This window comes from Rhododendron vialii, chromosome 12a (assembly GCF_030253575.1).
Source record: "Rhododendron vialii isolate Sample 1 chromosome 12a, ASM3025357v1".
Classification (NCBI taxonomy): Eukaryota; Viridiplantae; Streptophyta; class Magnoliopsida; order Ericales; family Ericaceae; genus Rhododendron; species Rhododendron vialii.
In genome coordinates this window covers 29,837,100-29,854,298 of record NC_080568.1, presented here as the reverse complement: position 1 = coordinate 29,854,298, position 17,199 = coordinate 29,837,100, and the positions used below count along the sequence as shown (strand labels likewise).

Below are 17,199 nucleotides of genomic sequence, written 5' to 3'. Positions count from 1 at the left end.
AATTAAAAGTGATGTATTGTGAGAGAATGTCTTACCCTTTCGTTTCTAGGCAGGAAGAAGTCCCCGGAGTAGAGAGGAAATCAGAAGCAGCAAACTAAGGAGTGGAAGAATGGGAGGCAGATGAATGAAGAGAATTTGAAATTGTTTTGATGTTTAGTTTTGGTCTATGGAACCATCATGAGGGAGGTATAAAGTTCTTTGATTCTGTTTGGATGGCGGTGATGAGACTTGCAAACATTTGACATGTAATATCCTAATTGTAGTACCTAATACTCTCACCCGCCATTGTCTTGCTATGCTATAAAAACTTGTGCACCATGGCTTGGTACTAAACTTGTGTACCATGACAAGATTTTAATCGATTTAATTCCAATCATAGGATTCTCCATGTTGAGGCAAATCATTTTTCTGAATAAGCAAGGTAGTCAACAACTTTATCTTACTTTCTAGTAGAGATTATCAACCACAAATACGGTTCGCATCTTGTAATTGGCTCATTGAATGGTCACTATGAGGGTTTGTTCTATCGACCGGCCCATATGCTGATTACCTTAGCATATGTCGTTCAGGGCCTACAAACCTCTCTCTAGCTCCATCCCTTGTTAAACTTGTAACATATCAACAAAGAAAGCGTGTCCCTCACCCGATGAAATGGAGGACAAGGACCCGTCAACTTTCTCCCTCATTGGCCCGGGACGCTCGTAAGATGCTTATTACAGGGTACTGATACAACGCTTCCGGACCCTTTTGGATAGTGCCACAATAAGTGCACTCGATGTCCAATAAGTTCACAGACATTACTGTTGCTGGGCAAGCATCTTGTAATTGGCTCATTGAATGGTGTCACTATCCACGAGAAAGGGCGCCCCTATTTTGTGAACCAAAAAAACAATCTGTTTGGCCACATGAAGCTGTTTCGGCATTTACAAGTATTTACAAGTAAATCTCAATTTGACCAACTTTTAGCACTAGTTTTTGTTTTAAGTCTGGATTCTAGAGAAGAGTCCGAGCATCTGATTGTCATGTCAGAACTTATGTCGAAGGTACAGATTTGCAACAAGTATTGACAAGACACCCGTGTTGGTGCTCGGACTGAACTCTCTACAACTCCCTACCCAGACTGGAGCTAAGCAGAGCACATCCCGAAATACCATGACAAGATTTTAATCGATTTGATTCATCTTCTTTCAACCGCCACAAAGTTGAGACCTAAGGGTTGGCCTGATGAATAAGGTGCTTCCACAAAATCGTATAGAACATAAAATGGCAAAGGATTCTTTCAGCCGCATGGAATTCACATTTACATGAACTCCAATGCCAGATTTGATTCAGCAATGGTGATCTGTAGCAGACCGAGTCTACAACAATTCAATGACCAATAAGCACGTTACAATCTTTTCGGAAGGCAGCAAAAGGATTACATTGTCAAGGGCCAAATATACAAAACGAGTTTATGAGGTTCAGCATCTCATAAAATGACAGGAAGTTTGGGATGGAAATGGGAGTGAGAAACATAACAACATAGTTCTGCTCCTACTAAATCACAATCACCGGCGCACTTGTCTCTAGTTAAGACATAATAGCAAAATCAGCTGGATATACTAGAAACTAACCTAATTGCCTTCATTCGAGCATAAGGTAATGTCAACGACTACAATATTAGTCAACTTAACTTTGCTCGGAATCAGGGCTTGCTTGTGAAAGCTCGAGGGACACAGGGCAATGGTCACTCCCATAAAAACCTGCAAACAGATTAAGATGGCCTTCAAAAGCTTATGCAGCGGAAGCAGTAAGAAGAAAAAAGACGAAAACGTGACTTGTATTAGCGAAGTCTAGGCGTGGGTTCTGCTGTTCCCTTGAACACCATTTTCAAAAACTATGCTACATGAAAGTTAATTAATAATCTCTAAGCTTTTTTTTCTCTAAGCTACATACACAGAAATGTGGAGCCACGAAACACCAGAGAACAGAAAACAAAGTTTTACCGAATATGTAATTGGTCTTCTTGACCCCAAAAAAAAAAAAAAAACTAAATGAGTTGGAGAAAACTATGAAAAGGAAAAAAATCAAATTTCTTCCCACTTTATTTGGAACCGAATTGATAGATTGGATTTACTTCCAATGGACGTCAAATGCATCCATTTGTGACTGCCAAAGAAAATCAATTTTGAGAGGCCACAAATCTTGAAAACGAACATAGTTGAAATAAGGATTATTTGATAATAAGCAATAAAATTTAAGCACACCGACTTAATGACTCCTATCAGTCATTATCTGCATGCTGCCATGGACATATGTTGCTATGCACTCCTGATGTAATTTTTCATTACATGGGAACAAGTTGATATTTTAGCATTAAACAAAATTGGTAGCTTTTGTTCAAAAGCAAGGAATTGTACCTTGTAACTCAATCCCCTGCCCATGCATCTCACATGCAACTATCTTATCTTTGAGTTTCTCGGAAACTATAAAATAATCTATTCTCATCCTTTTCCCTCGATACCTGCAAGAAAGCCTCTAGTTCAAGTGACAGGGGCAGGCAACATTAATTATGTATCTATCATACGTGTGCTTTTGTGACGTGTCAAAATTACATTCAGAGATGACGAATGCATGATAACAATTGACAGTTATTATGGGGATTAGTTCTTAAGGTATGTGACATTTAAATAATAGTGATAACCATTTCGCTCAGTAATAGTAGGCATTACTAATTACTTACTTTCCCACAGGATTTCCTGACCATGAGAAGCCGCGTTCCATATCTTTCTCTTTTTGTAGGAATCTATATGCATCTGCTAGCATGCCCCTGAAGTGTAATCCACAGGGCTCGAAGTCAGGCTTGTTTCATACAAAAAAATACATTTACGCAAGCAGGGTCATAGATAGAAAACACAAATAAAACCTCAATTTCACATTTGTGGCCATAGAGAGTTGCAAACATTAGTGAGAGTAGGTTCATCTTGGACTCCAGGTTCGATGTTGAGAGTAACATTTATGAAACAAACTGTTACTGTAGTATTCTTCTTAATCACACAATCCCATATTTTCTACAAATTCTACGTATACAGTAGTGAATAGTGATTTAACCCCACAGGTCAGGGTCCACTGATTGGCCCTCAAATCCACTTTCAGGTCTATTTTGGGAGGTAATAGTTAATCAATGTGGGAACAACTTTACATACTCTTTCAATATGGCACCAAAACGCTTCCGCTCAGACAAGGTAAATCCAGGTTGGCCACAGTCCTGCATGATCGATAACTCAGTCAAAAGACAATGAAAACCGAGTTATCTTCAAGTATGCTTGAAGATCTGCATGGTCAATAAATTGTCCGAGTATGTTCCTTACACAAACCTAGTTGCAAATCATCCTCTAGGCCACAGCCAGAAGTGCCAGACACAGAGAAAATATTTAAATTTCCAAACAATATCATGGAATAATATAACTAGTCTAATATCATCTTTGTTCGTAGTGGATGAAACATCCCCAAATGATGATGGCCTTAGTCTTTAAATGCTATGTCATCTATCAAGTAGTCATATAATGACTTCAGTAAGCATCTCAATTAATCTTTACCTATCAAGTAGTCATATAATGACTTCAGTAAGCATCTCAATTAATCTTTACTAATTTTCCAGACTTATGAGTTCTACTAATCTAGCATCTCAGACTACTTACTATCATTTAGCATCCACAGCTATGTGCAAGCTATTAGTTAGTGGAGAGATAATATCACCTCTTTATTTGGTGGGATGTAACCATTAAGCTTTGCACTGCTGAAGAACTCTGGATGACTCACATCAATCTCTTCATGGCTGCAGGAGATGGGACAATATAAAATACAATAATAAGTCAAACATGGACCAAGTGGTGACAGTCAACAATTCAGCAACCATGTCCATGTTATTGAACTAGATTCACTTCCCAATGAAATACGATTTAATTCCGATCACAGGGTTCTCCATGTTGAGGCAAATCATTTTCTGAATAAGCAAGGTAGTCAACAACTTTATCTTACTTTCTGGTAGAGATTATCAACCAGAAATATGGTTCACATTCACAATAAATTTAACCGGTGGGAGTGCAGAGATCAATCAGCATGTCCAATACCAAATTTGATAGCAGATGGGCAGTTCGGTAATTTAAGACCAAGCGTGCAAATGTTATGAATTTACTTTTCAGAAAGCTGGAGAAATTAGAAAAACAATCAGGGACATGCCCACCAGTAGAAAGTTATAAAGCATAAGACCACTTTGTCCAAATAAAGAGGCAATGGAGCAACTAATTTCTACCTTCAGTAACTAACTCAACATCCTGGTACCCATTCAAGACCATTTAGAGAAGATAAAAGATTACAAAGGGTGATGAGGTCCAATTCAGATATTATGAGTTGGTAACAGAAGTATAAATCGAAAGGCAGGAAACTAAAAAAACTAGCACTTGAACGAAGAGCTCAACTAGGTAAAAAAAAGGTAGGAACAGGTTACCTCACATTAAGGTCACCGCACCAAATAAGGGGCTTATCTGAAATTTCTATGACAAATTCCATAATCCTTTTATCCCATTTTCTTCTCCTTTGAAATGCGTTCTCCTCCTCTTTCCACCCATTGTTTGGTGAATATGTATTCAGTATACGGAATGATTCAAACTCAGCCAAAATAACTCGTCCATCTGGTTCATGCTTTGAGGCTAACAACAAAGAAATGATGATTATCTCACTGAACTACTTTTTTCTCATCCAAAAGAAATAGAACGGTACAATCAAAAGCATATTTGACTAGATACATGAGAGGAAATACTGTAGTTCCTGTGTAGCACTGAGAATGTTGGAAACATGTATATTGGCCCATGGCATGGAGGAAACCTTATCATTAGGTGTATCCACCGCTACAAGACAGTTATTATCAGATGGCCAATCTCCATCAACCAATTCTTCCATGCATGGATATCATACAAGAATCTCATAAAGATCACAAAAGAACCAACTTAAAAAAATTTCAGTTGTGAAATAGATCGGATTAGTCTTCATCCTAGAAAAGCTTTCTGCCATGACATGGTAGTTATGCATAGCCTTCCTGTAACAAAACCATGCAAGGATGACGAAGAACGAGAAGGGGAACGTCTAAGATTTATTACCATAATCTCAGTCACTTTTGAGGCTTTTACACAATGAGAAAAGCAGTGTTAGGACTTTGTCTGCTTAAATGAGAAGATGGAGAAAAAACTATTGGACAAGGTTGATATGATTCGAGAATTTATTTGCAATGTCTCACTCGACAGGCTCAAAAAATTAATTTCCCCATGGAAGGGAAATGAAAGTCGTCAACCTGTAAACCTATATACTTTGGAATATATTCCTGCTAAAAACTCCTCATTCTCCACAAAACATGAGCGCAGTTCCAGTGCAGGCACAAATCCAGGGGTTGGACCAGTCAAACCTCAAATTGAAGGGTTCACAGACTCGGCAACAGAATAATAATTTTCACAAGTAATCTATTATGAGGGATGAATGGGTGTCATATAAAATATGAGTGTCCAAACACATACACGTCCAAGTGTCAAGTGTTCAAAAGGGTACTGGATCTATTTTCCATATTCCAGGTAACGTAGGTGCTGGTTACAGATTTTACGTGTAGTAACTTTACTTTCATACTTTTACTCTATCCCAAAGAGCATGATTTTCATTTATCATTTGGAAGCTGAAATTATTGTTAACAGAGATGTGTCTTTAATTAAAATGACAATGTCAAATTCAAAAGATACCACAAACTGATGCAGCAATCATCAATTGTACAAATTACTCACACAGTACATATAACAAGGTTATCATAAATGAAGAAGCAATTAAAATGTTTTTCATCAATTGAAAAACATATCAGAAACGAATTTCAAGCTAGAACATTAGAGATCATGCATCAAACTACCTGTTCGATCCAAAGAGAAAGAGACCTTTTTTGGTGGGAAACACTTCTTTACAAACAATGCAGTCCCTGCATACTTCGAGTCTGAAAGAGACCACCATACATCATAACTTTTAAATGGTGGGCTTGAAATGGCACGCATCAAAATCTGCAAAGTCTCAGAAATAAAAAAGTGCATAACCATCACTTATAGAATACTGAATTTCAAGCCTAAGAATCACTCCAGAAAGCCCACCAGTGAGGCCCATGGGCAAAAAGAAAAGGCAAGTATTCATTTTACAACTTCAAGTCTTCAACTTTTCCACTACTCAGAGTTACCGCTACATGAAACCGAGCAGCTCAACGTTTTCCTGATTACCTATTTTTGATATCCTTTGGGGAGACCCGTAGTGTACCATTATTACCCAGACTAGTGAAACAGACTCTAGTTGAAGAAAGCAAAACTACAAAAGCCACTAGAAAGGTCAAGCCTTGAGAAAAGGTTGGTTTCTATTACTGAAAAACCTCTTAATAGTCAATTGAAAACACACGTACAATGCTAGGAACCTAACTGACATGTCTATATGACATTCCAATAAGTGTTAATGCTACATAGAGGGCCATCAAGGTACTTGTCAGACCTATAAAAGTTTGTCCTGACAAATGGATTTCAAAGTTACAAACTTACAATGATTGATGCTTCATTTTATGTTACAGCATCTTCATTGAAAATGCTCTGATCAATCATCAATCATCATACCAAAAAACAATAAACCATACGGAATTAATAGAGACCCAAATCAGTCAGCAAATCTACCGCGAAACACGAAAGGTCAAGTACACAATTACTTCCACCTTCTTCTACCCACCTGTGGCAATATTTTCTGTTGAACTGAGTGCCACAGCAACGAGATTTTCGCATAATTATGACCATGTGGCAAAGTAAACTAATCAAAGTTGGACGTCAACCTGACACAACTCCTTTCTGCGATCCTTCTTCTACTCTACCTACAGCCATAATCTTCTCCATAATTCGAAGACCAAATCCCAATATCATAATGAATTTTTTTGAGAAGTTACGACGATGGGGTAAATATTCAAGGTTTACTGTTAATGCAATGCAAACTCCTTTTCCCTCCACTGGATATGATGTTCTATTGATAATGTTTAAACCTGAGGTGGGAAGGATGAAGATTATCAACAACACACTCACAGCAAAGTTAGCAAAAATAATTTCTCAAACATAACAACTCAGAGGCAGATGCAAAAAGAATTGGTCAAATATATCTAGGAGAGTTGAAATAATTTACTTAATTGTCAGTGGTTTTGGAACTCTATGCCACCCATATATATTGAAGCAACCTATTAATCTATTCAGCTACCCCACCTAAGGCATTTCCTACAGAAGTCAAGGTTCACAATGCCATTAGTTATATATTTTTGTGAATAAAATGCATACTACCGTAACAAGAACACTTGATAGTCGAAATAAAAAGCTACCTGTTTTTCCTCACGTGAAGAGCTTGTATCGTCCTTCAACTCTCCTTGGTTTTTTGGTGTCCCCTTGGCACCAGCTGCTGGCATCCTTACTTCCTATAATCATCAAACCTTTAGCTAAATTCTTTCCACCCACTGACCAAACTATTTAGTTATTTTACTACGCGATCAAAACAATTTGAGACAATAAGAGATATCAATCATGACATTGAACACATAGAGACGGCAGAGTTTAAGAAGACAGTAACATTACTCCACGCTTATCTGTTACTAATTAATGCACCCAAAACTTAATGAATAAGTCCTTCTAAACTAGTTAAATTGGGCTTTAATGAATGAGTTCTTCCAATCTAGTAAAATTAGGGCATTGTGATTCAGATTAAATCTCAAGCGTTGCCTAATTTTTGGGGGGGAAACCCCCCATAAACTTCTATACTTGCACAAAAGATCCCTTCCTACTATCATGGTTCTGCTAAATGAACGAAACTAGAACAAACAGGATAAAGAAAATACCAGTCCCAAAATCTAGTCTACATTGTCTTGTGCATTAAGTCTGATCATTTAGGAACCACTTGTTACAAAAACGCAAAACACCATAAAATTTTGCAGCTAAAAAAAAAAAAAATCAAAACGAACTCCTTCTCAACCCTTCTTAACGATACGTATATTTAAATAAACAAACTTTTTTCCAACTTGAAAGATTCAAAATTTTCAACTTGCAAAAACGTACTGTCAAACACCTAACACCTAACAGCCTAAAAATACCTAAATGCACTTAAATAATGCCCTCCCACTGTCGCCTACCAATTAAATTGAATGACTCAATCATAAAACTGTAATTTGCCATAACCCAACGGGTTGGCCTCGTGGTCAAGGCTTAGGACTCCCTCTTAAGATCTCAGGTTTAAAACCTCTCAGGTGCTATCAACTTTTTTGGGGTTAGTCTGTGAGACCCCAAGGCTAAAGGTAGTCCCACATCAGCTGTAAAGTGGAAGTTGATGTGGTTTATAATGAAACGCAACGAGCTACTGTATAACTTAAGGTTAACCTTTTGAGCCATGTGGTTAGGCGAATAGTTAGCAGGTCAGCTGGCAAGGATCGTGACGTGGTATCAAAGCTTGCACCAACCGGAAGTGTGAGGCGTCCCGTGAGGAGACGTGCTTGACAAGTGAGGAGCTTGAGGTGCTAGTCGTGCTTGGGCGAGTCCCACATAGAATGAGCCCGAGGTGGTTGTCGAGCATGAGGCGTGTTTGTCGTGCTTAAGGGGCCTTGTCTCACAATGCTTGGTGGGTGGAAGTGATGGAACTTGGGGTGCAACTAGGACGTTGCGGTCCACATCGGCCCACATCGGCTGTAAAGTGGAAGTTGATGTGGTTTATAATGAAATGTGACGAGCAACTGAATAACTTGAGTTAACCTTTTGAGTCACGTGGTTAGGCAAATATTAAAAGGTCAGCTGGCGCGGGTCGTGACACAGTTGGAGTTTTCCTCCAGCTTTGATTGGGCTCCCCACAAGTGGATGACGGGATTGGCCCACAAACAAAATTAGTCGACATGCACGTAAACTGGCCCAGACATCTAAGTTATGGAAAAAAAAAAAAAACTGTACTTTGGCACTGCACACATTCGTCAAATGCAGCCAAACCCAAACCCTAATCACCATTTCTCCACTACCCACATTCACCAATGTCATCGATTTCCCATATAAAACGAAACCCATGATCGAAAAGGGATAAAGAATCAAAGGTGAGCAACACCTGTATAGCAATGACGTCAGGATCAAGGGTCTCGACGAACTTGGTGAACTCCGGCCAGTTGTTCTTGACGCGGAGAAGGAAGCTGTTTGCGTTCCACGTCACGAACTTCGATGGCTCCTTGTTGTTGTTGTCATCACCTGAGGCTTCTGGGTTTTGAGCATGATTGTTCGTTGAGGGAGGAGAGAGAGTGGGTTTCTTAAATGATGATCCTTCCTTTTGGATTGGCTGGAAGAATCTCTTCATTTTCGTAGCTCCAATCCAGAACTCTCTCAAAGACCCAAGTAAACTTCGATTGGGTTTCTCACAATACGGAAAAGATGACGATGTATATTTCTCCCAACACTCGCATTCTTGCACGCGAGGTTAGTTCAAGTCAAGGCAGAGTCAAACGCACGTTTTGAAGACACGTGCTTGAAATGAATCATGAATTTCCCATTGTTTTTGTTTGCAATTTTGAGATTTACTTTTGAGATAAATTTCTTTTATAGATTTGTGTATTTTCCTGTCTTTAATAAATTTTTTAAACATTTTGACAAATTCTTTTACTTTTTGAATAGAAGTAGTAAAAAAATTGACAAAAAATCAGTAAAGACGAAAAAACACGAATGATGAAACAGTCAAAAAAACGGCTTGGAACATTCCTCTGTTCTTGGCACAATCTATCCTCACCTGGTCTTAGTCCATCTATTCGGAACTCTCAAGTCCCAACGACCCAAGTAAAATGCGATTGAAAATATATACATATTTTTTTCCTTTTAAGAGGATTGGAAAGATGTTAGAAACTCGAGACGCAAGTTTTACGTAAATTACATTTCTTCAATAAAAAGTCACTCTCATTTTTTTCTTTAATAAAAAGTCACCTCATTTTCAAAAGATCAACGGAGGTTAATGTCAAAATCATATTATCAAAACAAATTGTCTATAAACACAACTCTCGAACAAAACTGTGTTTAAAGTTGTGCAATATATTTAAACTCATATGCATTTATAAACAAAACTTATTTAAAAGTTTTATTCCCAGCATTGCGATCTTGTCAAAATTCGAGTTCATTCTACATTATGATATTATTGGGGTCATTACCCTATTCTTGAACAACTCATCTCATCTCTTCCATATCTCCATCTAATTCTATCCCCATTGTACAGTAGCCAAGGCTGAACCCTCACCGGGGGCAGATCACATCCAGTACTTTATTGTCCATTGTGGTCCAGGGTCCTTATAAAAAATGTTTTATTCAAAATGATTCAAACTGCAAAGTTATTTTTAAAATATTTTTTATGGGTTCTTGAAATAAATTAGTTAAATCCAATATCGATAAAAGTTGTTTCAGAATTCTTAGGGTATTTCAGAATTTGTAAAGCCTATACGAATGTTGAAAAAGCCCTACGGATATCGGATTGAGCTAATTTTTCACAAGAGCCAATAAAAAAATATTTTAAGAATAACTTAAAATTTGAATATCTTTGTGAGACCCGAAATGGGTCTCACAAAAAGCATATGTGACATTTGAGAGCCCCTCAAACATCTGGTTTTCCAAAAAAAAAAAAAATTTCACGTTAAATGGGACTTTTTCCGTTAGCAACTTGCTGGTGCTATTTGAGAGCCATAATGGAACTTAGACGTGGCAAGATGGGGACCCTTGGATTTCTCACAGTAAATCTCAACCGCTAACTGGACCACAATGGACAACAAAAAACTGGATGTGATCCGAACCCCACCTCACCTGTTCAGCAGGTTGACTCAAGAGTCTATTCTTATAGGAGTAGCTTAATTTGGACCTTTTTCGAGCCTACCTCAATGATCTAATTGATCAATAACTATTTCGCACATTACGTGAATCAGATACCGTTTGATATTTATCTATAAATCAATGGGTTTCAATTCAAGGTTGCAATCCTAATTTGTTTCAAGATAAAAGTACTCTAAAAAATATGGGAAAGTCTACAATACACACCTCTTAAAAAGGGTGTACCATATGCACCTATTTTAAGGTTCATTCATAACATTTTAGTGTGTTTCGTAACTTTTGTTCTAGAATTCATAACCTTTCAACAGTACGATTCGTAACATTTTCATTTTGATTCATAACATTTTAGTGTATCTCGTAACCTTTACACGCTTCGTAACTTTTTAGCAATACGATTCGTAACATTTTCTCTACAATTCATAACATTTTGGAAGGTGCATATGATACACACCCAAATAAGGAGTGTGTATTGTAGTCTTTCCCCTCAAATATTATGAAAACAATGTCGGATCAGTATGAGTCTATGATTGATGTTCTCTACGTAAGAAATTTTAGATACATTTTTTGAACAAACGATTCTAAAAACCAGAACATCATTGAGACAGGTAAAAAATAGTCTAAAACTATTTGAACAAGCCTTGTTTCTTCTCTTAATATCTCAAAATTCCTTGTAGTACTTTTAACACTTTTAGGAAACAAGGCTACTATTACTATTTCACAATTGATAACCCTGCAAATAACCACTACTACGCGAATGGGCTTTGGCCCAGTTTGCAGGATTCGATCCCGGCGGTGTTTAGAATTTAGAGTCACAGATAGCGTCTAAAACTCACTGACCTACCAATACTCCACTGCATCCTTTCACTAACCTACCAATATTCCACTACATCCGTTGATGTATATAGTATAAAATAAAAAAAAACCACTACTACATTATGCAGGTTGGGATTTTGTGGCTCGGCAGTGGACGCGGGGTGCCCACTGCCCTTTTGGCCTAGGCAGGCACTGCTGCCCCTCATACGATACCATTTTGTGCATTAATAACCCACTTCTTTTTTTCTTTTTTCTCTTTGTCCTTTTGTTTACTACCAATTTCAGATTTTTTAAAAACATAACAATGCTACATACTTATCCACCGGTAATTATCAATAAGAATAGTCACAAAGGAGGTATGTATAATCTGAGATTGAAAATTACTTGGGATATTTTTTTTTTATCAACTGTCAGGGGTTGTCCAGGATGACTTACTTGCACCTCGACGTACTAATCTCTTCTCTGGCCAAAGGCAGGCTCATTCACGCCGTGACTAGAATCTCTTGTGACCTGTCCCCAAGAGGTCGCCAAGTTTTGAACTTAGGATGCATGGGTTTACATCTCATCCGTGTTGCCAATCACCCTCGCAATATTGACTTGGATGTGCAACAATAAATATTAGCTCTAGCAGCTCTACATGTAATGATAGGTGGTCACTTGAGCACCCAAAATTTTTTTGTTGTTGGAATACATATAATTTTTTTACTTTTATTTTAGTTTTGCCCTTCTAGAACACCCAACTCAAAAAAAATTTGAACACCCAAACAAAAATATTTAAATCCCACACAAAAATTCAAATCCCAAATCAATGCAATGTAAACAACCCAACTAATTAAAGTTGGGAAGTCAGTGAATGAATGATTGCTTGATAACTTATATTGAGAGTGATGAATTATTTACCATTGATGAGTAATTATTCAGTGGTCTTGAGATATCAACGTGTGGTACCCAAACACTTTTATCCGTCGCATATTTTCTTAGGATTCATATACTTAATACTGAGCTCCACAAAAAAGTGTAATGGATAAAGATGTTGGGTGCCCCAAGATTTTTGTAATTTGTACAGGTGTGCATGTTTTATTCTAGCAGTTTTTCGTTTGCATGAAGGCGCTTATAATGCTCTTTTCCCCCATTTAATGAGTACCAAGTCCAAAAGAAGAAAAAAGAAGTGGGTTATTAATGCACAAAACGGTGCCGTGTGAGGGGCAGCAGCGCCTGCCTTGGCCACAAGGGCAGTAGGCACCCTACGTCCCTCGGCAGTGGATAAGTCTGGTCGTTACGTTTCTGCTTCACTCTTCCCCCCAAATGAAACCGTAATCACAGAGAGAGAGAGAGAGAGAGAGAGAGAGAGAGATGGCGTCGAGTACAGTAATCTGCCCTTCAACAACACCTTCATCATCAACCTCTCACTCAAAGAACTACTACTCTGCGTGTATCCTCAGAAGCCATGTGAGGACCTTATCTTTTTCTTCTGCTAGAATATTCACAAACAGGGCATCAAGAACGACGATGCCCGGAAGCAAGAGCTATAGAAGTGGATTTACGAAATGCTTGTCGGCTTCTTCTCCTCCTCCTCCTTCCCTTAGTCTTCCTTCTGCTCTCCTATTCGACTGCGATGGCGTGCTCGTGGATACGGAGAAGGACGGCCATCGGATTTCATTCAACGACACTTTTGCTGAGGTATACACCATCTAACCGAGATACCGGAATTGGGTTTGTTAGCAATTTTCGAAATCCCTACGCAGAATCTTGGGTTTTTCTTTTCTTTTGCTTGTTCGAGGGAAATTTAGTAATCTTTTTGTGCCTCAAATGAATTTTTCCTTTCTTTGTTTGATCAGTTGCATGATTTGATTATGAAATAAAATTGGTTTTTGCAGAAGGAATTGGGTGTTACCTGGGATGTGGATTTGTACGGGGAGTTGCTGAAAATTGGGGGAGGAAAAGAAAGGTAATGCCTCCTCCTGAAAAAAACTGCCAACCTACTGTGAGTGTTGCAGATAAACATAAAATTCAATGAAATAATGTTGAAACGCCTTGAGCATCTTTTATTTGAATCATACCTCGGTGTCTTTCTTCATAGGATGACAGCCTACTTTAACAAGACTGGTTGGCCAGAGAAAGCTCCGAAGGGCGAAGAGGAAAGAAAGCAATTTATCGCTTCCCTTCACAAGCGAAAGACGGAGTTGTTCATGGCCCTTATTGAGAAAAAGCTGTTGCCTCTCCGACCAGGTGTTGCCAAGTCAGTTGCTATCGATCTTTTCTTCGGTTACATTTGAAGTGTGATGCCCAGCTATAATTGCAAGTCTAATTTATTCATCTTCTTTCTTATCATCGCAATGTTTCTATTTGTTGACTTCATGAAGTGCAAGCTCAAAAAGACGGGCTTTCTTGAAAGTACTAACCAGTAAGAAAATAGGACATGCAGCTATTACACATTCGAAAACTACTATGAATATACGGGAATATTTATTGCTCAAATGGAAAGCGAAATGTTGGTCTGAAGTTGAGATAAAGTAGGCTAGTTAGCCCTGTTGAAACTTTCTTGATATCAATACCACATGTTTCTTGGCTAAGTGCGCAACTGATGTATATTAGCACCTGAAATCGTTGAGATTTTTGAACTTCGAATGATTAAACCACTCAGAGAGTTCTTTTTAATAGAGTTTTGGCCCTGGACTTTCGGTGATGTGGAATGTAAGTGATCTGATGTCATGTAGTTTTTGTTTTCTCTGCTCAATAGTACTTTGGAAGTAGATAAAAGGTCTGACCTGAAATAAAATTATGTACTACAAAATATTTGGTTTTCTGAGTTCGAATATTCATATTTTCCAGGTTGATCGACCAGGCTTTGGCAAAAGGAGTTAAAGTTGCTGTGTGCAGCACCTCCAATGAGAAGGCGGTATGCATCATCAGGTTCTATGTTTCTCAATTTGTGAACCCGTAGTGTATGCAATTTTGTGCGCGTTCTTAAGCGAAATTGGTATATGCTAAAGGGAACATTTTAGACCCAAAAATGGTGCAATTCTCCTGATTTCACACTATCTTGGGACTTGCCTCTTGCATGAGGAATATTCGCTTAAAACCATCGTTATGGACTGGAGACAGTGCAACCAAGGAAAAAAATGAGGTCCCATTTGAACCCAAGTAGTCTTCTCTAACAGCCTTTCGTATGCATAACTGTGCATATATAGTACATTGTCAACTCAACAAGTCGAGCAGAAATATTCCATTATGCTGCTGGCTGTTAGCATCTTATTTTCACAACTAAGTTGTATGAAGTGAATTCAAACCTACTTCTTGTATTCGTTATCGACAACGAAATCGTGTAATCTGATTTCAGGTCTCTGCAATAGTTTCGTGCTTACTTGGGCCTGACCGAGCAGAAAAGATCACGATATTTGCAGGAGACGTGGTTCCTCGCAAAAAGCCTGATCCGGTAAATTCCTCATGCATCATGGTCGTATTGTCTCTGTCAGATATTGCATTTTGTACATTTAAAGGCAAAAGTCCAATACGGTTCGAGTATCAATTACCATCACTTCCCAAATTTTGGTGTATCTCTGGGGATGGTAATGTCTTTTCTAGCGCATTGATCTCTTCAAATTCATCTTTAATTAGACCTGGTTCTATAAGCATCTGAACTAAGAAATTTATTCCTTTCAGGCAATTTATGTACTGGCAGCTACCACCCTGGGTGTTGAACCCTCAAGGTATGGTCAGATAACATGGTCAAAAGACAAAAAGAATTGAATTCATATCGAAATTCCGAAAAAAAATTGAGCAACATTCAGATTTTATAAAACCACTTATGTTTCGGTTTGCTATTCATAACTTTTGCATGTCTTTGGAAAGGTGACATACTCTTCATTGTTTTATTCCAGTTGTGTAGTGGTAGAAGACAGTGCCATTGGTCTTGCAGCAGCCAAAGCTGCTGGAATGAAATGTATTGTCACAAAGAGTGGGTACGTTTCCTTTCCTGATCTAGGATTCCGCTCTCAACTTCTATTGGGAATTTTAGTAGTTTGAGATATATTTTTGAAGATGCTTTCGCTCGTGATTATGCCCCATCTAACGCGCACACATTATGTGACTTCTACCTGCCAGTGACTTTTCAGCCTTCTTCATTAGCACTGGCTTCACATATGTTTTTGCTGCATTTTCACTATTTCTTGACGCCTTAGAATTCATGTAATCTGTCATTATTGATATAGTTTTTCCGATCAGTAAATTTTATCAACTACAAGATGGATATTAGAGAGATGATCGGAGACTCTACTAGGGTAGACAAGAAAGAAACAGAGGTAAATCCCTGTCACAAGGACTAGAAACACTTGCCACACAAAATAAGAACCAAAACACAGAAGGCAAATCTTAGCAGCTTGAGAATAACGTATTTCAATTCTAAGGCTAGGACACCCATCTTAGCAACTAGTCTTCGGGTATATATCGTCTTCATAATTATACTTCTCTTGCAACTTAAAATCACGTTCACCAATGGACTAATTGCTGGCTGCAGGTACACCGCTGAGGAGGATTTTGTAAATGCAGATGCAGTTTTTGATTGTATCGGAGATCCTCCCGAGGAACGGTTTGACCTGGCATTTTGTGGAAGCCTTCTTGAGAAGCAGTACGTTAGCTAGCCATCATCTGGAAGGACATCCTCCCAGAAGCATATTCGATGTAGTTTTCAATTGTTTTCCCTCCTAATATGCATGTTAAAAGCATTTCAAATGCTTCTTGGAATACCATATAATCTGTTTCCGATGGATACAAAATTTGCTGACATTTTTTTCTGTCTTAGCCCTAGAGATGCCATGGATTGTGGCTTCTCAGTTGTGGTTAGAGGCCTCTTGGAACCCCATCAATGTAGATAATTTTTACATGTTGTCCATACGGATACGCGGTTAGATGCATATGCATCTTGGTACTGTTGAATATAACTCTCTCCACTCTTAATTTTCTGCAATAACAACATTACGTAAGTCGAATTTGTTTACTATTGAATGTGATGCATACTCGCAAAAAATAAAAATCCATCACCGTTTAAGCGGGTCTCACAATAAAACCTACCAATGGTAAATATATAAAAGAGTAGTGCTATTGGTACCGACGGTACCATAGGGAAAATGTACCGACGGCCACCGGACGGCCGTCTCCGGCCACCGGACGGCCGATCCGAGCCGTCCAAAAATTTTAAAAAATAAAACCGAGTGGGCCTACGCGGGAATCAATGGCATCCGAGGTGTGTAGAGTACTTGATCCGAGCACCCCTTTTTCGTGTATATACACGTATATACAAATATACACGAAAAATGGGTGCTCGGATCAAGTACCCTACACACCTCGGATGCCATTGATTCTCGCGTAGGCCCACTCGATTTTATTTTTTAAAATTTTTGGACGGCTCGGATCGGCCGTCCGGTGGCCGGAGACGGCCGTCCGGCGGCCGTCGGTACATTTTCCCTATGGTACCCGTCGGTAC

At 38.5% G+C, this 17,199-nt stretch overlaps 2 protein-coding genes across 3 annotated transcripts; one reads left to right on the top strand and one right to left on the bottom strand.

Moving 5' to 3' along the window:
* Positions 1-1,264: 1,264 nt before the first annotated feature.
* LOC131311943 (DNA-(apurinic or apyrimidinic site) endonuclease) lies at positions 1,265-9,579 on the bottom strand. 2 transcript variants are annotated; one of them, XM_058339604.1, is made up of 9 exons: positions 9,157-9,579; positions 7,403-7,495; positions 5,927-6,080; positions 4,490-4,691; positions 3,739-3,817; positions 3,186-3,247; positions 2,723-2,809; positions 2,400-2,503; positions 1,265-1,742 (listed from the first exon to the last, which is right to left on the bottom strand). In XM_058339604.1, the coding sequence occupies exons 1-9, from the start codon at positions 9,397-9,399 to the stop codon at positions 1,669-1,671; spliced, it is 1,098 nt and encodes a 365-aa protein (XP_058195587.1). In that variant the 5' UTR covers positions 9,400-9,579; the 3' UTR covers positions 1,265-1,668. The 2 variants fall into 2 exon arrangements, with proteins under 2 accessions (XP_058195587.1, XP_058195588.1); XM_058339605.1 differs by having other exon boundaries at positions 5,927-6,071; positions 9,157-9,576.
* Positions 9,580-12,969: 3,390 nt separating this feature from the next.
* LOC131311944 (CBBY-like protein) lies at positions 12,970-16,713 on the top strand. The gene is made up of 8 exons (XM_058339606.1): positions 12,970-13,397; positions 13,595-13,665; positions 13,798-13,956; positions 14,550-14,616; positions 15,058-15,153; positions 15,381-15,427; positions 15,599-15,679; positions 16,234-16,713. Exons 1-8 carry the CDS (start codon positions 13,071-13,073, stop codon positions 16,355-16,357), a joined length of 972 nt encoding a protein of 323 aa, XP_058195589.1. The 5' UTR covers positions 12,970-13,070; the 3' UTR covers positions 16,358-16,713.
* The last annotated feature ends 486 nt before the right edge of the window (positions 16,714-17,199 follow it).